At 37.3% G+C, this 26,619-nt stretch overlaps 1 protein-coding gene across 5 annotated transcripts in view; it reads left to right on the top strand.

The window, feature by feature from the left end:
- TENM2 (teneurin transmembrane protein 2) overlaps positions 1 to 26,619 on the top strand; it is a gene marked incomplete at its 5' end in the record, with an annotated part of 931,826 nt that overhangs the window by 814,950 nt on the left and 90,257 nt on the right. For all 5 annotated transcript variants that reach the window (XM_083351308.1, XM_083351307.1, XM_083351306.1 and 2 more), the window contains one exon: positions 10,054 to 10,200. In XM_083351308.1, coding sequence (XP_083207434.1) covers positions 10,054 to 10,200 — 147 coding nt within the window. The remainder of the gene's footprint in view (positions 1 to 10,053; positions 10,201 to 26,619) is intronic.

The raw sequence follows: 26,619 nt of genomic DNA, 5'->3' as shown, positions 1-26,619 counted from the left end.
AAATTGATATTCTGCTATTCAGAAATTTTATCCATTTTGTTACCCATAATAGACATTTGTTCTTTAACTAGATTAGGAAATGCTAGTTCACCTCTTTTTTCTGAGTTTTGCACTTTTTAAAATCGTTTTCTTCTTTTTTCCTACTCCAGACTACAAATTGTACATTGCCAGTCCTCAGATTTCTGTCTGAAATTTGAGCTGGTGTCTTTTGGAATAGAAAATTTATCTTGGGTTGTGTATTCAGTGTTATTATGATGATGAGACTCTAGCCAAGAAAATTTAAATCTTTTCCACCTTTTCCATTTTCAAGATCATTTAAGGCAGACATGTCAAACACAAGGCCTGGGGGCTGGATCCGGCCTGTGAAGTGGTTTCATGTGGCCCATGAAGCCATCCTGGAAACAGTGAGGGAACGGCCCCCACTGCCTTGGCCCTGGCCCAGAGACCCTCCTTCTGCCAGAGACCCTCAGATCTGTCCCACTCCTGCCCAGGCCCCCATAGGCACCCTTGATGCAAACAATGTAGAGCTGGCCATGCCCACCCAGTAGGCCATACACAGTCTAGCCACACCCACCCAGTAAGCCACACCCATCCTGGCCATACCTACCTGGCCCCTTGAGGGCAACCGCAATGCTGATGCGGCCCTCAATGAAATTGAGTTTGACAACCCTGATTTAAGGTCTCTCCATAATTTGGTGTAATTATTTTAAAATATCTTTTTCTTATATCCAATCGAGTAGAGCCCTAGTTATTTCACTACATCTTTTGTTATCTCACAGCCAGTTTGCTTTTTTTTTTACAATGTTGTCTTTTTCAGAGAACAAATGCTTTGTTACTATCTTAGAGGGTTTTTTCATTAATATTATATCCAGAAAGTCTTTATTTGCATCAGCTACTGCACTGAGACTTCTGGTTCTGTAACTGTTATTAGTGCTCTGTCTTCTGCACAGCATGTCATCTTGCATTGCACTCCTTGAAATTTATCCCAATTATTTGTTCTCTTTTTGGATTCTATGACTTCCAAAGTTCACATACTAAAGAGAGAGTGAAGCCCCTATCCTTGTGCCTTACATATTGAAAAGGTTGCAGAAAGTGTTCCATTTGCTGTAATCTGTGCTATTTGCAGTTGTAAATTTTTCTCAGAGATTATTTTATCTAGAATCTCCATGAGAAATATCCATTTCAAAATCTTTTCAATATCTAAAAATATTACTGCTACTTTCTTTTTCTTAATGTTGATATATGCTAGTAGTAGGTGTATAGTAAATATGCTGTTGTCTGTCTGTCTATGATCTATCTATCTATGATCTATCTGTCTGTCTGTCTTTCTGTCTGTCTGTCTATCTTTATCTTTCTATCATCTATTAACCTGTTTGATCTGTGCATATATATTTCAGGTATGCAATATGTTAGCTCAGCTAATATAGGGGTAAATATCTTGCAATCAACACTCAATAAAATAATTGGCACATGACTAAGCATTCTTCAGGTCTTTCTGTTTCTTTGTGATAGTTAGCTGTGATTCTTCTCAGGTCTTTGATATTGTTTTTCTTATTTGAATTTAATTAATCATGTCCAATAATGATAATTCTTGTTCCTTCTTTAACTTTTTGTAACATTGGGCCATCAAACCATTTCTTCCTAGCGCCTTTCCAGTTTTGATTTTCTTTATTGCTCATTTGAAATCTTGAGTACTGTAGATTAATTCAGTATTTATCTATGTTATTTAGTGATTTCTATAAATTCTGAGTATTTGATGTATATATGGCATACCTGCAGTTATAACTAATACCTGGGAAGCAAAATCAATAAACCAGAAAAAAAGTGAAACAATGCACCACCAATGTGAGTGATTAGGTTGCAAAACAATATCAACACACTTAAGTCAGATGCAAATAAACTAGAACAGATTAAAAGAATATGAAGAAGAAAGGCTGAAGAACAAGAAGACCAAACAATACCTGATCAAGAAACATCACCTAGAAACAAAGAAGATCAATGAAGCACTAAAAATAATATAGTAGCAAACAGCAAGTCAAGAAAATCAATATAGTAGCAAATAACCAAGCCAAGATCAGCAGATACAAAGCTCAAATTTCAACTATAGGCAGAATCTTCAGTTTCAATTGAATCAGAAACATTTTACCAATCCATCAATGGAGAGACTGCAATGAACCAGTCAAGTTCTTTGTCAGTTTTACCTGACAAAGAAGAAATAGATAATCAAGTGCGTAAAGATAACAAGAGTTACTGTAGTAGAAACATCAAAAGTTTTGAAGACATAGTTTTCAGATTGTTGTGATAGCTGGGGCAGGTTATCATCCAGAGAGGAATTGTTCAAGGAGATTCAGTATCACCACTACTGTTTGTCATTGTACTGATATCTCTGTCAACAAATCATGCCATGGCTATAAAACATTAAAAACATTTGCCACTATCTTACCTACCACCTTTACATGAATGGTTTGAAGCTGTATGGAAAAACACCATCTGAAAAAGAATCACTGCTCAGTATTGTTTGTATATAAAGCAATGGAGTTTGAACTGGACAAATGTGTCATGCTCACCATTACACAGGGAAAAGTAGTACAGCCTGAATGAATCAAGATGCTCTGTGGATAGAATATCAAGAATCTGAATGAAGAAGATCATTGCAGATACTTGGACATCCTTCAAGCACACTGATCTTAAGAAGAAGGTTAGTAATTGATGTATTATGACACTGAAGATCTTAAAGTCCAAATTAAATGGAGGAAAACTAGTCAAGGCAATTAACACCTAGCCAATTCCAGTCATTAGATCCATACCTGGAATAGTGGACTGGTTCAAACAGAACTAGAACCCCAGATAATGACAGTCAATCATGCCCTTCATCCATACAGCAACATTGATGGACTGCATAACTGCAAAACATACCAGATTTACAGTAACTGTGGTAGAAAAGAAGAAAGTATAAATAATTGATGTGGCAGGAAATACAATAGACAAGAAAAACTTGAAGAAGTTTGGTACAAAATGTAAGTAGAACTGTTAGGAAATAGTAACCATAATGTTGGTAAGTTTAATAGACTTGCAAGTGGGAATACAGGCACATTTAACTATAGGAAGGAAATTTTTCAAACATTAGGGGACTGGTAGAAGAGAGGCATACAGGAAAAGGAGAAGAGACAAATCTCTTGATAATCCTTCAAACATATTAAAAACTACAAAACTGAGGAAATGTATAAAAAGGATTAACCAAGTACAGAAAGTGGCTGGCTTGATATTCTAGACAGCCCAGAATCCTGTAAAAGTTTAAAAAAAAAAGGAATTATTTCAGGAAACAGAAAGCAAACAAGAGAATAAAAAGGAACACAAATTGTGCTGGAAGAACTGAAAGGTGAAGAGAGAGAATTTGAGGGATGTATATCCCCCACAGAGGAAACAATACAAAGCATTTTAAATACATATATTCGAAGCAGAAAATAGCCAGAGTTGGGATGTTAGAATTAAAGGGATGGGATGGGAGCAATGACCCCTTGCTCTCTGCTATGAAATTTGTGGTATTTTTCTTAATTTCTAAGCCTACAGGCCACGAATTAATCTAAGAAAGGATAGCCAAGGGATGCTTGGTTTCTCCTAGACCATTTTTTGTCATTTAGCACACACACACACACACACACAAACACACACACAAACCAACACACGAAACACACCCCCAGACACAAACAAAAACATATACAAATACATAGAGAGAGAGGGAAAGGGAGGGAGGTAGTTTTGCAAAGGCAACTTCCAATGCTTGATGTTTCCAACTCTCTCAGTCTCTCCCACTTCTCAGCTTTTCTTTTGTCTTCAGCAGAAAGGTTTAAGAAATCTTTAAAAGAACCAAAATTGGATTATCATTTATCTGCACTAAATATTACAGTGACAGCTAGTTTCCTGTACTATAAATTTTATAATCATTATTGAACCACTTTGCCCAATGGTTCCCATGTGAAAAAGGAGGAGAGGGAGAATGGATCTGACGTCAACAGTATCAGCAGTATTGTGATAAGACAAGTGTTTCTCTTTAAAAAGAAAAATGTTAGTGAAAATGAGATCCGGAATGGAAAACACTTACAAAACAGATTCTGTTCAGTTCAGGCAGTGGTTAGATTTGGATTTGGATTAGTAACACCTTTTGTTACCTAGGAGTAAGTTGCAGGTTTTAACTAGCTGCTTCTGTAAATTCCGGTGATTCATAGAAAAGCCGAGCAAAAGAAAGTTTGGTGTAAGTAGTTGACTTTGAACATTCTGGATTTCTGTAACATGTCTGTAGTATCACACTTCAATTCTTTTTCTCACCCTGCAACTGCAAGTTATAAGAAGGTCCATTAGATGAGACCAAACGATATATTTTAAATTGGCATATTCCAATGTGAGAACAATTACAATAAACAATGAAAAAATGGAGGATGTGACAGCTAATCTAAAAAGAGAGATGGAAGATATGAGAGGAAATATATATGAACACTGCAGTTGGATGAAATATTAATTATATGTTTCTGTTAACTCAGTTAGCTTGCTGTTCTCAAACATTCCTTGGAAAAGATTAAACAAAGCAGTTTGCTTCCTCAGTTTCTGACTGATTTCTATATTGCTACTGCTGCTTTTTCAGTATGCCAAACTGCTTTGGAATAGCATGATTTTGTCATATCAACTGATTACTTACTAGGGAGATACAGCAGAAGCAGGCAAAAATATTATTAATGCTACACTGAGCATGCCTATAAGGAATATCCACTTGATGGGGGGGAGGGGAGTGAAAATAAAATAAAGATAATAGTCATGACCAAAGTGATACCCTTTTGTATATGCAGTGTTATCACATACAAAAGGGACAAGGCTTCTATCACACAACTATCACCACCATCTTAATGTTTTGGGGCCTCCTGCAGTTTGGCTCTTCTGGCCCTCTCTGGCCTTCTCTATACTATAAGTCATCCCCTTAAGTCTTAAATCCTTTCCCAACGTGGAAAACAGCAGAATAAGAAAAAGAGTTTGACACAAACACATGCTTCTGGAATTGGGGACAGAGTCAAGAGAGGAAACAGCCTGGAGTCATTACATTCAAATGAGTAGTCCATGTCCAGCCCCTCACTCCTCCCCTCCTTTTAAATGTCATTAACTCTTATCTAGCACCAATTTGGTGCTGTTAGTTGACTAGCTTCAACTAGGCATAAGCAATAAATCAGCTTAACTGGAACGTAATGTGTGGGCCTGATTCTTCATCCTGACATTATCCTCTCTTTTTTATTGCATCAATGACAGATTCATTTTATTACATCAATGTCAGAGGGACAGTACTGATACAATACCAACCTTAGCTCTTCAAAAAAAATTGCCTTGCTCCAAAAATGTTTTATCTAGGGTTGAAATATTTCTCTCCACCAGTACCTGCTGCTATGATCATCACTAATCAACTTTAATCAACTTTCTGCTACTTATCTGCCTTAAACTGGCATCTACATCCAGTCAAGCCAATAAATATATCTGTAGATAATATTAAATTTCCCTATTTTATACAGAGAAAACAAGTGAAAGTAGTTGTGAAAAATCAGATAAGTACCGCAAGGCTAAATGAGCAAATACATACAAGACCCTAACTATAGTGTGGACATGTAATTGTCTTAAGATTTTCTTCAAAAATAATTCATAGAAAGTATATTATGTCATGGGCTATGGGGAAGATATGGGATTATGTTCCCAGTGAAAAGATGGGCAATAGCAGACCAGAGCATCTTCAAGTTCCTGAACTCCTCCAGAATTGTTGAATGGTTGATTTACAATTTAAAACTTACAGGCTATCTCTGTAACTGTTATTTATTGTTACCTTTCAGAAGGAAAATACTATCAATGGCACTTGATTCTTTTTGTTATTATTTATTTATTTAATTTCTTTGCCACACATCTCGCTGCAAGGTGACTCTGGGCAGCCTACAATATTAAAATGAAATGAGAGAGAGAGAGAGAGAGAGATCAATCTATGTATAAAATCACATTATAATTACAATAAAATACAAGATATAACTAAATGGGGAGGAAAAGAAAAGAAAAGAATATTCGGGGGGAGAGGAACTGCTATTAGTCAATCATCCACATTCAGTATGATATTTCCTTCATTGGGACCCCAGGCCAACTGACAGTACCAGTATTTCAGGCTCTTATAGAATGTCAGAAGGGTAGTAGCCAATCTCACCTGAGAGTGGCAAAATGTTCCAAAGGGCTGAGGCCATTTCACAGGAAGGTTCACAAATATTGAGGGCAATGCTTCCAACAAAGCATTTTTAAAAAGTGTCTTGTTTGATCTCTAAGGTGATCTATAAAAACACCCATAGCCTCTCTTTCAATTCCTCTCTCAGTTATTAGCCTCACTTTACATTGAGAGGCAAATAAAGTTCCCTTACAGAAGTCTGATTTCAGACTGGTATTACTGCTAATGCAGGGATAGTAAAATTTTCAGCCAGTCAGATTGCCAACCATTAGCAGATTTAATGTGATCTTGCTGAATAAGTTTAAAATCGAGAAGCATTTCTGCTGTCTAAGAGATCCATAACAGTTTATGACTTTTGATGGACATTTACATACACATTCACAAAGTGACCTTTGCTGAATAGAATCAACATTCTCATCATAAGGGAATGGGTTTCTTTTTAATGTCAATGTCCCTAACTAATAAATGGGTTTGAGGTTCATTGCCTTGTTAAGATGTAGCAGAAAACATTAGCAAATAGCACATATGGGAGAGTAATATGCTGGCAGCCAAGCAGGGATCCTGAGATGGTATTCCATCCTTTTATTATGCCTTTCATGGAATGATCAAAGAGTCACAGATCTCATAGCTGCACAAATTGTATTGTTTGTGAAGAGCTTCATTAGAAACAAAATATGCACAATGACAACAAGTAGAAAATCAATTACACCAAAATATTATTTTCAACATATAAACAATCATAGAAATAGGAATTATAAGTCCTAAATTTGGGTTTTTTTTAATTTTCACAAAAAAGGGGGAGAACTCAATCCCAATCCTTGTCCTCAACCTGATTTCCTGGATAAAAGGCCTGGCCAGGAGTCCTTGTGTGGAATAGTGCTATAGCAAAATCATTGTGAAACCATTTCACCTGCACAGGTTTGGGAAACCTAGTTGTTAGTCTATATGTCCACTTGATGATGCACACTTTGAAGTAAGTGTGCTAATAAGAGGTGGTCTTAGATAACAATTGGATCATCTCTTATTAGCAACTGGCTATCTGTTTAGGATGATTCTCTATATTCGGCTGTTTTTTCCCCAACGGGCATCAGGTTTTAAGTTTTATTCTTGAGAATATGGATATGGATATCCTGGATATGGGGGTGGGGGAGAGTCCTTTAATTTTTGTCAGGGTTTTAACTATCTCTGTACAGAGGGGTGAAAGACACAGACACATTTTCTCAGTCATCAGCACTAAATCATAGCAGCTTCACTCTGAAACTTTCCTGTGTTGTTATTGCTTTTTTTTTAATTTCCAGGTTCATGCAGAGTGGGTGGAAGGTTCCCATCTCTTAATTATTATAGCACTTGTTCCACATTCTGCACTTGTTGAGTGTCCTTGGAGCTGATGATCAGGAGGCAAAGCAAATAGTTTAGCAATAGCTCTGAAAGGAGGCATTCTGCCCAGAAAGAAGTGTCATCTCATGAAAGAATAGATTGGGAAGTAATACACGTTGGAAAGCGGAAGGCAATGGGAGGGGTGGTTTAAAAAGAGAAACTCTGTCGGACTATGATAGACTTGAACACTTTAATTGTGTGACTGGTCCCATTTCTTATTTCTCTCTTTCCCTGTTTCTTTTAATGAATAAGATGATTACTTCTTTTATCTCTTGAGACCATTTACCTTCAGGATTCTGATTGCCATTGCAGCTTTATCCATGAATATTCAGATTAAATGTATAGTCAGAATGGCATTAATCATTTTATTTATGTATTTATTTTTACATTTCAGTGACTATGTTAAGCCAGCACTACTTCCTTTACAGATTAGTGAGAGCAAAGATATAGGTGGTCCTCAATGTACCACCACAGTTCAGGCCAAAATTTCTGTTGCTAAGTGAGACATTTGTTAAGTGAATTTTGCCCCATTTTATGACCTTTCTTGCCACATGGTTAAGTGATTCGCTGAAGTTATTCAGTAACAGGGTTAACTGAATCTGGCTTCCCAATTGAGTTTGCCTGTCATGAAGTCACAAAAGGTGATCACCTGACCTCAGGAAACTGCAACAGTCAAAAATATAGGTCGGTTGCCAAGTGTCTAAATTTTGATCACGTGAGGTTGGGCATGCTGCAATGGCTGTAAGTGTGAAAAATGGTTATAACTCACTTCTTTCGGTACCATGGTAACTTCAAATGGTCATTAAATGAATTGTTGTAAGTTGAGAACTACATGTAGGCATTGTGGTGAAATGTTAACCGTATGCAGGCTGCAGAAATCCAGATAGCTACTACAACAGGAACAATTCTTGATCATGTAGATTACTACCCAGAAAATAATGCAATGAGCATAAAGATTAGGTGGGAGATTTTACTTTTAATCTATGAATGACACTTGAGCCAATGGATTGTTTTATCCTTCCTTATTTTGATATGAACATGATTACTTCTGAATCATCACAAAAAGCTACCTTTTGCTGTTGGTAGTGCTTTATAACATATACTCTGAAAATTAAGTATCTGTAAATTTAAATCCAGTCTAATTTAATGATCACTAATCATTACCTCAATAAGGAAATCGGCATTTGATAAAGTGAAAGACAGGGCTTGTTTCATGTTTTCTACCATATCCTTTAGAAAATATAAATTTAGGTCTGTTTATATTGCAAGCAGTTTATTTTTAAAATGTATATAGTTATCTAAAATAACAAGAATGATCGTGCATTGTAGTACTTTTTTATTTAAATTACCCCTATTCACTATTAATTTATGCAGTGACATACAGTAGTTGCTCAAAGCCATAAAGTGGCTTCATCCATGAGGAAGTTCCATCATATTTATAAAAAAATAGCAAGATGTTATGTTAAATAGTTATTTAAAGGTAATGGAAACAAAATATAACTATTAGAAGAAACCATAATCTCATATTGAAAGCCTTTAAAAATCTATATACTACTAAAACTCTCATGCCTTTGTCTCTAGCCTTTAATTGGATGAAATGAGGCACCATAGGGCAAAAATTTTTTTGAAACAAGGTACCTCAAATAGCACTTAGCAATAGCAATACAACTTAGATTGATATACCACTTCATAGTGCTTTACAGCCCTCTCTAAGCAGATTACAGAGTATTGGCCCCAACAATCTGGGTCCACATTTTCCCAACCTCAGAAGGATGGAAGGCTGAGTCAACCATGAGCAGTTCAGAATTGAACTCCTGGAATGAGCTGTACTGCACTCTAACCATTATGTCACCACAGCTCAATTATAGAATAAGCTAATTTACAGAATGTGTCCCAAATCTGAAACCCATGACTCCTGTGGGATTTCACAAATTTGTGGCCACTTCAATGCTGCCACATCACCCCCTGGGGGTTCAGTAGATCAGGGTGATCTTATCTCTCTGAAGGCTGGGCAGACTGGCCTCTCTGGTCTCTGGAAATCAGTTAGATCAGTCCCACACTGACTTTTGAAGGCCAGGTTTTCCCATCAGCCACCAGAGAGTAGTGAGCAACAATCTAGCTAGCAGAAGTCATACCCATTCCCACTATTATTTTGTTTACGGTTATTTTGTTTCTTTGTTTAAGTAAAGAAATATCTCTGAATTGCTGACCCCATGGCTCACAGTTGGCAAGAAAGACTACAAACCATTTTCACACACTCTCTTCTGCCTTCTACTTAGACAACTTCAAATAAATGAAGTCCTTTAGAGCAACACCGCCACCTGATATAGTCCTTAGCTTTCTTTTTGGGTGTACAGTAATGTTGTCTAATGTGCCTACAGCATAGAATCTTCGTGCAAATCAGTATTACTTGAACTTATCTTCTTCCTTTCTTCAACCAGATGGCTGCCCTGATTTGTGCAATGGCAATGGGAGATGCACACTCGGTCAGAACAGCTGGCAGTGTGTCTGCCAGACCGGCTGGAGAGGGCCTGGATGCAATGTTGCTATGGAAACCTCCTGTGCTGATAACAAGGATAATGAGGGAGGTGAGCAAAAGTCTTCCAATTCCCAGCCTTGAAAGAACAGAGGGTTCATCATGAGTCATTTTATGACAGAAAGACCCCCTCTCCTATTATTGTCAAGAGTTGTTGTTACATTTCCATTGAGGCAAATGAGATGGATAAAGTAGTACTCTTGTGAGCAAAATAATGTGACCTGAAAGACTTATTTTAAATATAGGGCTTGATTCATTTCTGGCAAAGCTCAGATTTGGAGGCTAGAATTCTCACAAGGCATTTGTGTGGTTTAGAATTTCAAGTCTCAATGCTCCTTCAGATATACCCTCTGTGTGACTTACACTTGCAAAAGTACCAGCATACATTGTAGATTATTCAAGCAAAGGCACAGATGACTAAGCAGGAAACTTTCCAAGGTATTGTTAACTGTCAGCTATGGGCAAATACAAGAGAATTCTGGACAAAGGTAATACTTGTATTTTATCAACATCAATTCACAAAGCAGAAAGTGCTAAATGGAACAGAATAGTGGAATTCATGTTACTGGCTATGATATAAGAGTTTACTCTTCATTTTTTTAAAAAAATAACATGTTCATTAATAAAACAGAGTTCTGTCTCAGTATTGATATACATTGTCCTGAAGATCATATATGCTGGAAGAAATTTAGCCAGTAATAAGTTGAAAATAGTTTTAATATAAAATATACCTCTGACTTCAAATGCTATAGCTATTTGTTTTAACACATTCACCAGTCACATATTTTTATGTATTACATTGTTTTCAATCTATATGTGTGTGTGTGTGTTTTCTTCCACATGTGTTTTTATCCATCATGCAGAATCAGTTCCCAAGGATTTAGCTTCAGATATATTGAATAATATTTGAAGAACTCGTTTTTATTAATAGTTTAACATTCAACCAAGAACCTTTCCCAACATTTAAAGCTAATTGTCACGTTGTTTACTTGAGTGTTTCTTGCATTCTTTGGCCTGTTGACCCTAGGGACCTATTCATATGAGGGTTCAGCATTAGTGTGAAAATAGAACCAGATGACTGGAATGTCATGGTGTCAACAGCACTGGAAAACTTAAGTGCCTTTTTTTTCCTAATCAGTTGTAATATAGTTGAACTTTCTGCAAACTATTGTGGGATAAAGGGGAGGTGGATTGTTTTGTTTTTGAGATTCATTGAGAAGTATACAAAGGTAAATAATATTTTGGTATGTTGTTTTTGTTGTTGTTGTTGTTAGTTGCGAAGTCGTGTCCGACCCATCGCGACCCTATGGACAATGTTCCTCCAGGCTTTCCTGTCCTCTGCCATCTTCTGGGCTCCATTTAAGCTCACGCCTACTGCTTCAGTGACTCCATCCAGCCACCTCATTCTCTGTCGTCCCCTTCTTCTATTGCCCTCAATCTTTCCCAGCATTAGGCTCTTCTCCAGTGAGTCCTTCCTCCTCATTAGGTGGCCAAAGTATTTGAGTTTTAGCTTCAGGATCTGGCCTTCTAAAGAGCAGTCAGGGTTGATCTCCTCTAGGACTGACCGGTTTGATCGCCTTGCAGTCCAAGGGACTCGCAGGAGTCTTCTCCAGCACCAGAGTTCAAAGGCCTCAATTCTTTTGCGCTCAGCCTTTCTTATGGTCCAACTTTCACTGCCATACATTGCAACTGGGAAGACCATAGCCTTGACTATACGCACTTTTGTTGACAGGGTGATGTCTCTGCTTTTTAGTGTGCTGTCTAGATTTGCCATGGCTTTCCTCCCCAGGAGCAAGCGTCTTTTAATTTCTTGGCTGCAGTCCCCATCTGCAGTGATCTTGGAGCCCAGGAAAATAAAATCTGTCACTACCTCCATTTCTTCCCCATCTATTTGCCAGGAATTGAGAGGGCCGGATGCCATGATCTTGGTTTTCTTAATGTTTAGTTTCAACCCAACTTTTGCACTCTCCTTCTTCACTCGCAACAAGAGACTCTTCAGTTCCTCTTCACTTTCTGCCATTAGAGTGGTATCATCTGCGTATCTTAGGTTGTTGATATTTCTTCCAGCAATCTTAATTCCATCTTTTGATTCATCTAGCCCTGCCTTTCTCATGATGTGCTCTGCATATAAGTTAAATAGGCAAGGCGACAGTATACAGCCTTGCCGGACTCCTTTCCCAATTTGGAACCAATCAGTGGTTCCGTGTCCAGTTCTCACTGTTGCTTCTTGGCCCGCATATAGGTTTCTCAAGAGACAAATAAGATGTTCTGGTACTCCCATCTCTTTAAGAACTTGCCACAGTTTGTTATGATCCACACAATCAAAGGCTTTAGCATAGTCAATGAAGCAGAAGTAGATGTTTTTCTGGAACTCTCTAGCTTTCTCCATGATCCAGCGTATGTTGGCTATTTGATCTCTAGTTCCTCTGCCTCTTCGAAATCCTGCCTGCACTTCTGGTAGTTCTCGATCCACATACTGCTGGAGTCTAGCTTGTAGGATTTTAAGCATAACTTTACTAGCATGAGAAATGAGTGCAATGGTGCGATAGTTTGAACATTCTTTGGCACTGCCTTTCTTTGGAATTGGAATGTAAACTGATCTTTTCCAATCCTGTGGCCAATGTTGAGTTTTCCAAATTTGCTGGCAAATTGAGTGTAGCACTTTTACTGCATCGTCTTTTAAGATTTTGAATAGCTCAGCTGGAATACTGTCACCTCCACTAGCTTTGTTGTTGCTCAGCTTTTCTAAGGCCCACTTCACTTCACATTCTAGGATGTCTGGCTCGAGGTCAGTGACCACCTCATTGTGATTATCAGGGACGTTAAGCTCATTCTTGTATAGTTCTTCTGTGTAATTTTGCCATCTCTTCTTAATCTCTTCTGCCTCTGTTAGGTCCCTGCCATTTTGGTCCTTTATCATGCCCATTTTTGCATTGAACGTTCCCTTCATCTCTCCAATTTTCTTGAAAAGATCTCTGGTCCTCCCTATTCTATTGTTTTCTTCTATTTCTTTGCACTGTTCATTTAAGAAGGCATTCTTATCTCTTCTAGCTATTCTCTGGAATTCTGCATTCAATTGGGCGTATCTTTCTTTTTCTCCCTTGCCTTTTGCTTCCCTCCTTTCCTCAGCTATTTGCAAAGCTTCCTCAGACAGCCATTTTGCTTTCTTGCATTTCTTTTTCTTTGGGATGGTTTTGGTTGCTACCTGTTGTACAATGTCACGAACCTCTGTCCATAGTTCTTCAGGCACCCTGTCTATCAGATCTAATTCCTTAAATCTATTTGTCACCTCTACTGTATATTCAACGGGGATATGATTTAATTCATACCTGACTGGCCTGGTGCTTTTCCCTACTTTCTTCAGTTTAAGCCTAAACTTTGCAACAAGAAGCTCATGGTCTGAGCCACAGTCAGCTCCTGGTCTTGTTTTTACTGACTGTATAGAGCTTCTCCATCTTTGGCTGCAGAGCATATAGTCAATCTGATTTCTGTGTTGACCGTCTGGTGATGTCCATGTGTAGAGCCGTCTCTTGGGTTGTTGGAAAAGAGTGTTTGCTATGACCATCGTATTCTCTTTACAAAATTCTATCAGCCTGTGCCCTGCTTCATTTTGTACTCCAAGGCCAAACTTGCCTGTTATTCCGGTTATCTTTTGGCTTCCTACTTTAGCATTCCAATCCCCCATGATGATAAGGACATCATTTTTTGGTGTTAGTTCTATAAGGTGCTGTAGGGCTTCATAGAACCGGTCAATTTCATCCTCTTCAGCACCGGTGGTTGGGGCATAGACTTGGACTACTGTGATATTGAATGGTTTGCCTTGGATTCGAACTGAGATCATTCTGTCATTTTGAGGATTGTATCCCAGTATTGCTTTTCCTACTCTTTTATTGACTATGAAGGCTACTCCATTTCTTCTGAGGGATTCTTGCCCGCAGTAGTATACCTGATGGTCATCTGAATTAAATTCACCCATTCCTGTCCATTTTAGTTCACTGATACCTAAGATGTCAATGTTCAGTCTTGTCATCTCTTGTTTGACCACGTCCAGCTTGCCTTGATTCATGGATCTTACATTCCAGGTTCCTATGGAGAAAAAATCTTTACAGCATCGGACTTTCCTTTCACCACCAGACATATCCACAGCTGAGCATCCTTTCGGCTTTGGCCCAGTCGCTTCATTCTTTCTGGCGCTACTAGTACTAGCCCTCTGCTCTTCCCCAGTAGCATATTGGACGCCTTCCGACCTGAGGGGCTCATCTTCCAGCGTCATATCGTTTTGCCTTTTGGTACTGTCCATAGGGTTTTCATGGCAAAGATACTGGAGTGGGTTGCCATTTCCTTCTCCAGTGGATCACGTTTTGTCAGAACTCTCTGCTATGACCTGTCCGTCTTGGGTGGCCCTGCACGGCATAGCTCATAGCTTCATTGAATTACGCAAGCCCCTTCGCCACGACAAGGCAGTAATCCATGAAGGGGTATGTTGTTTTACAGAAAGCTAAATAACCTGAATTATAAAACTCTTTGCAAAACTTAGAGTTGCTACAGTTAAGTGCAGTAAAAACAGGAGAGGATAGAAGTAAACAGAACTTCTAATAAATTTTGCAAACTTAAGTAAAAATCTTGGCAAGTAGTTCAACAGGGAGCAAGAAACGGTCATTGTCTTATTGCCCGCATCCTGTATTTGTGGATAAACATGTAAAGAATGCTTTTTGTGATGTAAAAGGTGTGTTGGTTGAAGACAATATAAGTGTATTTCAGTATGCAGATTGTACTAATATATTATATTTTCTATTGAGGGTCTGCCTGACAAGGTGGCAAAATATAGGCAACCCTAGTTGATCACACACCCACACCAAAACAAGCAAGAACAGATATTATTACTCTTGCATGGGAAATTCCACAGCTGTATAGTAGACAGGAAAGTTTAAAAAATAGCCAATAAAATATGAAGTTGCCAAGGCTTGTGCTTAAATGAAAGGGAACTTTTTCTTTTAATAAACTTTTTATTTAGGATCTATTACCACCAAAATGAATTTAATTGTGGAGAAAAGTTTATTATGAGTATGCAAGATTTATTATGATGGAAGGGGGGGAGAGATAGCGAGTATTCCTGGGAGGAATAAGCAAAGAACATCAAGAGTGTAAGTAAGCCAAAACTACATACTCCCAGGCATGAAAGTCATTTGAAATCTCCAGAAAAAGCAACTAGTACCTATATCAGACAGCAGCAAATTAGAAAAATGCTGGAGGCAGACAATCACTTTAATGATAATGGTAAAGTATCATTTCATACTGTGCAAGGAAATAAAATTATAAATGACTCCTATATTTAACCAAGGAAATAGAATGGATAGATAATATCAAGTAATGAAAGCATCCTGAAGAAAGTCTATGTGGTTGCTAAAAGTTGACACAGAGATGATGGCTTTTTATGGATATCATTATTGTTGATGGTAGAAATTGTCTGAAACATCTGGAGGGCAAGATTGATTTTATTCACAAATGCTGTGAGATAAAGTTCATTTGTATAGTAGGAATCCATTCAGTTCCTTGATTTTTTTTTAAATATTGCGGATATATCCTAAAAATAGGTGCAATGCCTCTCAGCAAATAACAGAGATATGACATACAGAAACCACTGAGAATGTTTTTTTTTCTGATTTGTCATAAACAGAATGAAGTAGCATGCACACTTCCAGTTAAGATTTATAAACATATACTAATACAGTAACTTATTTAAAAAGAGAAAGAAAAATTCTTCTGAAGACTTTTATGAAAGGTTATATGAAGAATTTCTGTCAAAATCACCAACCAAATACCAGCCATGAAAAGGAACAATTCTGGTATGGTAAAAATTAAGAAATTGCAATGAAACTCCAGTTGCTATTTTGCAATTTTTGTACTTATTATCCTGAAAGCTCATTTTCAGTTATACTCACAAATTTATTTGAGCTACTTTAGTGTAGCAGTTAATGTGAAAGGAATAAATTATTGTATATTTTAAAAGTACAGGCCCATTTTATAATACCTTGCTGAAATTATTCGGATAGGATAGGATAGGATAGCATAGCGTAAGATAGGATAGGATAGGATAGGATAGGATAGGATAGGATAGGACTAAAGGATAATAGAGTAACACAGGAAACTGTGTTTATTTGTAAATAAACAAATAGGTTTTTTTTAAAAAAAGGTCCATTTTTTCCTATGCAAAATATCATTTTTTTAGTCTTATTGAAGCAGTTCTTTCTAAAGTTAAAGATATTGCTTCAGAAATGAAGTGACAGAAATCTTCCAACTTCTTATAGCAAAATTTTTACTTCTCTATTAATCTTCACTTTCTGTGACAACCCACCAGTGCTGAATTAAGAGTTTTTGCAACCCAACACTTGAAAGTTCTCTCTGTTCCTTGCTCCAGGCAACTGCTGTGATAACATGTTTACAAATCTTCCTCTGAGTTAAAAACTTTTTAAATGATTGTACAGTAGGATATCCTAGACCACAAATTCTCCATAATTCTATGGCTATTTGCAATTATCTGTTGTGAAAACACTGATGTTATTACACTTTTAAGAGAAAGCATTTTTGGGATGTAAAGAATTGTTTACTAGGTTTTTCTTCTTGCCTTAAAGCATACTGATTTCTCTATTTGTGGTACATTATGTTTTTATGGACAACCACTACAGTCTTACAGGAAGAAAAACTAAAGAGGTCTGAGTAAAAATGACCAACTAGATGAAACATTTTAGATATAAATGCTAGGACTAAATTAATATGGGAGCTGATTAATTTTTAAAATATTTATTGACATCTATCATAGTATGTTCAGAATTATGATCACCCTGTTTGTATTGAAGGCACTGTTGTAAGGCATTTCCAGATTGAAGGGCTTAGCCAGTGACATCACCATTGCCTAAGGGACACCATGGGGGCTCCTCTCATGTCCTCAGGAGCTGGACCGAACAACAGGAGCTCACCCCACCATGCAGCAGTACTCGGGTCTCAAACACAGGCTTGCTAACCTCCATCCCAGCATCCTAACCATGTGAGCCACTGATATGTCTGGATTATAACCATAGGAAATAAATCAGACTCAATAGAATCCCCAATCAATTCTACAGAGTGTCTATTTATTTTCTGCTTAAAAATAAAATATCAATCAGTGAAATTCCTGTATGACCAGGAAGAAAGTTCTTCACAGTCAAATATGTAATGTTTATTTTTCTTATCTTATAAGACATCAGTAAGTTGTTTCATTACTTACTGATTTTTATATATATACATGCATAGATATGCACACACAATTTGCACACATGTGTTTAAAGGGAATGGTTTTTCTAAAATATCTTTACCAAAGAAGTTTCCTAATTAAAAAAAAGGTTCTCCAGATGTTAGCTCTTTGTGAAAGCTTCATTCAAAGGTGTGGGTGTAATTATTTTTAAAAATGTTTGAAATCAATTAATTTAGTTTATGCAGAATGTTTTTAAAATTTAATCCCATTTTAATCAAATTCTCAGTAAATAATTGTTATGTGTATTTGATGGAGATTAAGGCTAGTTTATTCATAATTATATGACAAATTTTACACTCACAGGGTTTTGATTAAAATCTATAAATTTCACAAGATGGCACATGTAATTAAAACATCATAGACTTTATTCAGAGAGTTAAAGTATTTGGAAACAAGATTCACAGCCAAACAAGAGGTTTGAAGTGATTTTTAAGTATTCTTTTCCTCAATCCTACTTTTAGAGGTAATGGTTGAACTACTTGAAAGACTAGGGCTTATCTACAAATATGTAGCCCTCAATCCATTACTTAGCCCTATTTTTATTTGTTACAGTTATGATTCTTCTCAACATTAATAAGCAGCATTAAAATATATCTTAACTGGTTAACTTTATATCTGGAATAGCAGTGGGAGAAAAATAACAGCATTCTGGCCAAATTTGTCTCAAATCATACTGCAGAACACCATTTTGTCATTTATTATTTCAGTTTATAAATCAAATTTCTGCCCATGTCTGAAGTAATATGTAAGTAATAAAAAATAAGGTTTGAGGAAAACAACTAAAATTATGATCTAATGAGTCTTGTTATTCTCTAGGGACCTAAGATGTACCATACTTCCATTTCTCTCCCTTTCTCTATACTAAAATGTTGTTCACATGCCTGTAGTTTTCCTGTATTATTTTCTTCCCAAAAGATCCCCAACTAACTTTAAAACCATTAAGAGGATCTTGAATTTATTAATTAAATCATAAAGCCAAAACTGTGAAAACGAGTGCATAGGAATAAGTCTACACAGATAGCTTCTCTGTGAGGTTTTCAAAAACAGAGATACTATCTTGCTTTGACATTTGTGTGGTTTGGTGTTTGGTGAGGCAAAATATCACCACTAACCTGGTTCCTGGGTTATTGTAGTGGAGATTTCTGGATATATAAATGTGTTACGTTAACCATGTCTCACGAGCATAATACCACATCTCTACAGGACATGTCAGTCTTCAGCACCTTTTATCATCACCATTGTATAATGAGTACAGTGTCCTTAATGTCATATCAGAGCAATTGAAGAAGTTAAAAATCAAATCTTCTTGCTTTAATTTTGCCAAATATGGGGGCATCTTACCCAATACAATACTAGGTAGGTAATGATTGGAAACTGTTTTCCAGAGGTTTTTCTGTTCTCCTAGGAAATTTGAAGGATTGATTTTCTGCACATACAGTAATACAAACACGTGGGTAGTTGATTTGCCTGGAAAAGGAGGAATAGAACCTATCTTTCTCAGCATCCTGCGACGTGATTCAGGAGATGATATTCCACATTTTCTTCACAAGTCTTATTTATATCATTCCTTACCTTTTTCTCAAGGTAGCAATAGCAGCAATTAGCTACGGATAGATGCTTTAGTCCCAAAAGTACTCAGGCTACAAGTACATGAATAAGATAGAAAATGGATGTCCTTTTCCATTGGGTATATAATCCATTACTGTTTTCCCATGAACTATGAGAGAATACCAAGCACATTTCTGCTTTTTTTTTCCTTAGCAGTTGTCATTCAATTTGAGGAAAGGGCAATTTGCATTAGAAAATGTTTCAAAGAGTGGAACATAGCAAGAGTGGAGCGTGTGCGAAAATCTTGTATTTCAATGTACTCTCTCCAGCAGACTGCAACCTTTCTGGCTTTTATGCATTGTGCTTTCTTAGTAGCAATGCTATTGTTGCCCCTAATGGAAACTTCATTGCTTAAGATATTGTTAGAGAAATTCTGCTTCTGCTAAAAGAAATTGGACAGAAAATCTTATCCACTCAAAAACAAATTTCTCCACACATTTTGAAGGGTCTTTTGTGCCCAACTCCTGTAGGAACACTGTAAATTAAATGAATCAAAGTTAACATTAGCCCCAAAATGTTTGCCATAGATATGTTAATTTTGTGGCAGCTATAATTATTTTTGCTTTTTTTTACAAATTGATTTAATTACTTTTTTATTTATTTATTGAATTTATGTGCCACCCATCTTCTCCAGAGATGACTCTGGGTGGCTTATTAAAATTGCTACACATTAAACTAATAAAGCAAAAAAAAAGCCCAGTAATAAATACTGTTAAAAGTTGGGGAGGAGGAGAATACAAAATACAAAGGGAGAGTTGGGGTCTTTCCTATTCTAACAGCCCCCTCCAGAATGGGCACCCCCATTGAGGCCTAGGCCAGCAGGCAGAGCCAGATCTATATTTGCCTATATTAATTTAGGTTATATAAGTAGTCCTCAACTTATGACCAAAATTGAGCCCAAAATTTCTGATTTTAAGTGAGATATTTGTTAAGTGAGTTTTGACCACTTTTACAACCTTTCTTGTCATGGTTGTTAAGTGAAACACTGCAGTTGTTAAAGTTAGTAACCTGGTTGTTAAGTGAATCTGGTTTCCCCATTGACTTTTCTTGTCAGAAAATTGCAAAAGGGGATCACATGACCCCAGGACACTACAACCATCATAAATGTGAGTCAGTTGTCAAGCATCTGAATGTAAATCATATAACCATGGGGGTGCTGCAATGGTTGTAAGTGTGAAAAATGGTCATAAGTTACTTTTTTCAGTGTTGTTGTAACTTTGAATGGTCACTAAGCAAGTGGTTGTAAATTTAGGACTACCTGTATTTTATAATCTATATTAGGTTATGGGCTGGAGAATATGGTATTTCAATTGGTGAATTGTACCTTTTTTGTCTTCATCCAAATGCTGGTTGCTTCTTACAGATAAATCTCTAATGACCATAGCGATTTCCTTGTTCTCTTCTAACTTATTTCACAAATTAAGAATCCAAATAAATGTTCTTTCAGTGTAAATATCTTCTTATACAAAATAAGAGGAAATCAGAGGAAATCTATGCATATCTAACCAGCACAATATTGAACCCCATAAATTGGATATAGTTAACTCTTTTTTCTGACTAAGCTAGCAAAATAAGACAAAGAAGGTTTTTATGTCTCTAAATAATGGTTTCTTTGGGGGCAAGACAAGATTCACTTTGCAAAATAACATGTTTTCTGAGTAGAATGTTTGACCTGTTTCCTTAAGAATGTATGCTTTTAGTATTAAAAAACAAATCATCTTTAAAAAAAAGAGAGAAAAATATCTGGAGGGGAAAAAAAAAAAGAGAGAGAGAGAGAGAGAGAGAGAGAGAGAGAGAAATGACGGATCTTGCCCTCCTGCAATAATTATTTGGGCCAGCTTTGCTTTTATAGAATGGTGAATCCTGTGATCTGATATTTCATCAGGCTTGTGGCATTTAAGATAATGCAAGTATTTTGGAGCAGAAAAGCAAATCATGTAATTTAGCTTGCCTCATCAAGCTCTGCCACAGCAGGAGTTTCTAATTCAGCTCAGACAAAAGATTTATAAGGTTCTAAGTACAAATATCCACAATACCTCAGGAGGGGGGAAAAAGGCTCCCCTGAGCAAACACAATGGACCTGATGCTTGAAGTCATTTTTTAAAATTGCTACCATAATAAACAATTGAAATCTGTTATTGATAGTTTTAAATATATAAAAATACGGGTAGCATATGCAGAAAATCTGGTTCATACTGAGAGTCACTAAATCAGGAACTTGTTTTTCTAACTTGGGGAAAATATTCTGTACAATTAGTAATAATGGTTTGTATTTTCAAACTTCACAAGTTTGTTACCAACATTAATTTTATTGATTCTGGCAATGACTTTTTGAGTGAAAAACTGTAACCAGAATTTATCAAAATTGGCTTAGGAAATGCCCATAGCCCAATAGGCAAGCAGTGACATGTACAATGTTTTCACAGACAAAAGTCTAATGTTCTAAGTTAAATGTAGGTATTTGACTTCATTTTTAAGCAAACCAAACAGAAGTAGAGATGTAGAGAATATAAGGTATATGTCTTTTATTTTTCCAATATTGGTGCTTCTCCAAACTTGGTGATAAACCATCCAAAAGGCTTATAAGTGTGTGCTTGAGATTAAATGAGGATTAAGTGTGTGCAAATCCCACATAGCTTCTATGTAGATAATATGCATACATGGATGTTGTACTATACTTAACGATAAATCCATTCAGTGAAAATGTTCCTGCATATTTGTTTGCTTGTTTTTGTTTTGTTTTTAATTTTCCTTTGCTAAACTCTGATTGTAAGGGGAATTGAATGAAACCTATGAGTGAATGAAAAATGTGAGTGATTGAATGTATGCAAAATACACCAGAAATCAACTGATCTTCCCGTCTCATGCTTAAGTAGTGGCTTTGATTGTCTGCGCAACAGAGCATTTTTTTGACAGGCAGCTCCAAGTGACAGATACTGCTACCTTTGGATTGAAAGTTTATGTCAACCATCAATACTAGTGATGTTCATATCTTCGCTGTCTATTCCCTGAAATGAGAAGGTTGGGAAGAATCATTGTTGATTTGGCTGTACTCTAACATGCCATCTCCATCACCAGTAACTCATCCCTTAGTTGTCTGTAACTGAATCTTTATTAATTTCCAGTTAATTTGGGCTTGGCACTGTTAGTTTGAGCTATCAGAAGGAATTCTATAAATTTCTGGATCTCTTGCTACATAACAGTATTATTTCAGAAAGTCTATTTTAGAACCACTTATAGAATAGCCATTAATAAGGTGGACAATTTAAAAACCTATTAATAAACGATATTTATTTCAATATTTTTGTGCTGTCAGACATGTATATGCAGGAATTGTACCACAAGAAAATAATCACAATGCTATATATTATAAATGGCTAATTGTAACTAGGCCATAGAAGAAAATATTAATAATCAGTGCAAAGACAATTAAAACAAGTTCATTATATGCCTAAATTGCAACAGAGGCAGTAAATCTTTGATTTCTGAGAAGAATATCATACTAGAGAAAGACTTTCTGGTTGATGCCAACTGAATTCCCAAATATGTCTTCAAAAGAAGATCAAAAAATCAAGATAGCGAACACAACTCTGTGATCAAAGGCCCACCCCTTTCTTTGCCCATTGCTTATAAAGCAAAGGCAGGACTTTGATCAGACAGTTATCCTCTTGACTTAATCTAATCCCTGCTAATGGTCTGTCTGTCTGTCTGTCTGTCTGTCTCTCTCTCTCTCTCTCTCTCTCTCTCTATCTATCTATCTATCTGTCAGGACCCACCCCAAACCACGTCTTAGGAAGACAAAATTCTTGGAGTCAAATCTATTCCAAAAAGAATCTTTACTATGACACGCTTGGTTGTCGGAATGTGAGACAGGACTTAATATTATTCCACGAAGTAAACCCTTATAAAGAGTTCCTGGTTTAACCCCCCTTAACCCCATTTGGTCAGTCCCCCATCCTTTATCTCGTATCATCCCTTTCGTGGGAAAAAGGAACTTAGGACCTTTCATGTTTATTGCTCTCTTCCATGACACAACCCAAATGCTAGCCCCCCCTTTTGTTTCCCCAGTTCAAAAGGCTTCTCCTTTCCTTTGAAATGCCTAATACCGGTTCAATACACATCCATTCTCTTCTCTTTGGGAGATGGCAGAATCCATGGAATCCTCCTCACTGGGATGCTCAGTTCCTCCACCAGTGTTGGGCTGATGAGGCAGCGGATGCAGCCAGAGTCTATCAGAGCCTTTATTTCAATGGCTTTTGGTACAGAGGAAGCTAATATAGTCACTGTCTTAAGTATGGGTGGAAGAGGTCCACTTACCAATGGTTCTCCCTCTGAGCTGTCTTCCGAGGTGTCCACTGCCCCTGCGGTGTAGGCCGGAGTCCAATCCCAGGTTTTGGCAGGAATTGTGGACTCTACAGCCTCTGTCTCCTTCATGGAAGATTCTTTTGGGTTGCCTTGAGACTTCCCCAGATTTTTGGAAGATGATGCCTCTGTTTTGCGTGGAGGGGCTTTTGAACGACATTCTGCAGCACAGTGGCCCTCTCTCCCGCAATTGAAGCATCCCTTTGATTTTTTAGCTGTGGCCGGTGGGTTTTTCTCCTCACGTGTTTGCTCGAGTGGCAGGCGGCCCCATGATTTTCCTCTGCATTGTCTTTTCAATAGGTCTATTTCCACTTCCTCTGCCAGGACATACCAGTCGTCGAGATGGTAGGGGTCTCCTCGAGGCAGGCAAGCGTCATACAGGTCGTAGTTTAGACCATCTTTGAAATGGCTGAGGAGGATGTCTTCTGGCCAGTTCAGCTTGCTGGCGATGGCTCGGAATTCTTGGGTATATTCGGCCACTGTTCTCCTGCCCTGCCTCACTGTTTTGATTCTCTCCCGGGCCTTCCGGTCAGCCAAAGGGTCCTCGAATCATCGCCTCAAGGATGACATGAATCAGTTGAAGTCGTTGAGTTCTGGGGCATTGGAGTCATGCAGGTTCACCACCCAGTCTGCAGCCGTCCCGTCCAGGGCAGATTGCACAATTCGGATGCGCGTTTTGTCACTGGGGATGTCCCGTCCGTACTCTTCCATGTAGCTGAGGACTTGGGTTAGGAAAAATCCCAGTCGTGATGGCTCCCCCTTGAACTTTGCTTCCAGGGGCGGGAATCTTTGACTGGAGCGTTGTCTGCGCCGCAGAGTGTATCGCTCCTCATCTCGATCCCTGTCTGTGGGTCTGGGGAGGGTAGGTACCACTGAGTCAGCGGCTCTTGTTCCATTGGATGGCCCTGGGGTTTCAGGTGTTGGATCCCTTCCGTTACCCCTCCAGTTACGACCCCAGGTGTTGTGTCGGTTGCAGTTTCCAGCTCTTTCCTCCCTTAGTGACCTCAGGGTTGTTTTCATCAAGTCAATAGCTTTTTCCAGAATCCGCTCTTCCTCACTGGCGTGCAGGGAGTTCTCCATCTCTTGTTTCCATTACGGTTGGTGGTCGCTCTATCTCAGGGTCACTTCTCCCGAAGCCTTTTCCCACTCACTTTTCCTTCCAACGCCCATCGACCACCGGGATTTTCGTTCGTGCTGCTCCGCCATTTCCTCCCAGGAGTAATATGACGCTTTAGCTTCCCAATGTTTCTGGGAAATCAGCTGGGAGGAAGGCTCCTTCTCCGTGGGGCTTCCCTCCCTTCTTGCTTCATTGTCAGACATCATATTTATTTGCAAAGTCCCCCGGTAAGGTTCCTCTTCCCAGGTTGACTTTCAGTGCAAGTCCTGTCTAATGTCAGGACCCACCCCAAACCACGTCTTAGGAAGACAAAATTCTTGGAGTCAAATCTATTCCAAAAAGAATCTTTACTATGACATGCTTGGCTGTAGGAATACGAGACAGGACTTAATATTATTCCACGAAGTAAACCCTTATAAAAAGTTCCCGGTTTAACCCCCCTTAACCCCATTTGGTCAGTCCCCCATCCTTTATCTCGTATCATTCCTCTCGTGGGAAAAAGGAACTTAGGACCTTTCATGTTTATTGCTCTCTTCCGTGACACAAGCCAGATGCTAGCCCCCCCTTTTGTTTCCCCAGTTCAAAAGGCTTCTCCTTTCCTTTGAAATGCCCAATACCGGTTCAATACACATCCATTCTCTTCTCTTCGGGAGATGGCAGAATCCATGGAATAATGTTTAAAACATTCCATTTATGAATATGATATAAATGGATTCTGACACTATCCATCTATCTAATATATCTGATTAAATATGTCAGGACATGCTGCCAATTACTTCTTTTTGGTTCTTTCCTCAAGAAGCTAAAAGAACCATAACCAGGGTCTTTCCTACAATCCAAGCTTATCCTAAAATCCTATCTTGTCATGTTGTTGTTGAAGTTCCACAGATAGAACCTAAAGTTTGTACTTGTACCTACCTTTTTAGAGGAATAATAGATCAGAGTCCATGTTCTAATATAATACTAAACTTATTACCAACTTTCTGTTTGCTTTCTCTATTCCAAGACAAATTGTGGCAAAACAATTAGATGCTATTTACTGCCACTTTCTTAGGCAAAATGAAGTTATTAGAAATTCATTTATGAATTTGACTTACTACATTACATTTTTATTGAATATACTGATATCTGAATATATTCTGATAAGCTATTAGTGACATCCATAGTACCGTCCTAAAAATTATTTTGTGTAAGATTTCCTGTAGATTGCTTTGAAGAGTACTGTATTCCATACTATCTATCTGAAACCCAGTTTCTGTCTTGAATTACATATATATATATATATATATATATATATATATATATATATATATATATATATATATATATATATATAATATGTTTTTAGAAGAAAACAAATATAAATGTCTTGCTTGGATTAAACTACTGAATATTTATTTTAATTGATTTAGTTTAGTTTAGTTGATTCCCTGAAATGAAGTGTGCATGTAGTTAATTTCTTGACTGAAATTAAATAACACACTAAATTGGTGTGTTACTCTTTGTTTTCTGCCATCATAAATGGTAATAAATATTAACTTCTCCAAGAAAGCTGCCAAAATAAGCATTATAAAGCACTTTATAACCTAGGGCAACCATATCACTCTCTTGGCAACAATAAGGAGTGTTTCTTTTTTCCAAGATCCAGATTCTTGGCACTTCTCATTCTGAAAAACTATTTTTTATATATTTAGCTTGTAGATCCTTGATACATGATGATTTTGAAATATTTGGCTTGATCCAAATATTTTGTTTTTGTTTAAGGTTTTCCTTAAACTGTATGTTACTCTGTATGTGTTTATGTATGCTTGTACACAGAAAACATAAATGACTTACTTAAAAAGACATCTTGACCTATTATATGGATTATCCTTATTATTTTAAATATAAATATATGCTGATTTTACTTCACAGGTTCTAAAATTCACTAATATTTATTAAGATGCACTATAACTAAATTTTATTCAAAAATGATGTAAGAGTTTGATAACCACCATCAGATTTAAGAGTCAACTAACATTTTTATTCAGCATAAGATCAATAAATTAAATGTGCCTATTCTCCCGTAAACTCATCATTCCTTATTATGCACT

The sequence above is a fragment of the Vipera ursinii genome (assembly GCF_947247035.1).
Source record: "Vipera ursinii genome assembly, chromosome: 2".
Taxonomy (NCBI): domain Eukaryota; kingdom Metazoa; phylum Chordata; class Lepidosauria; order Squamata; family Viperidae; genus Vipera; species Vipera ursinii.
Note: the sequence above shows the minus strand (reverse complement) of the source record. Positions and strands in the feature narration are given on the sequence as shown.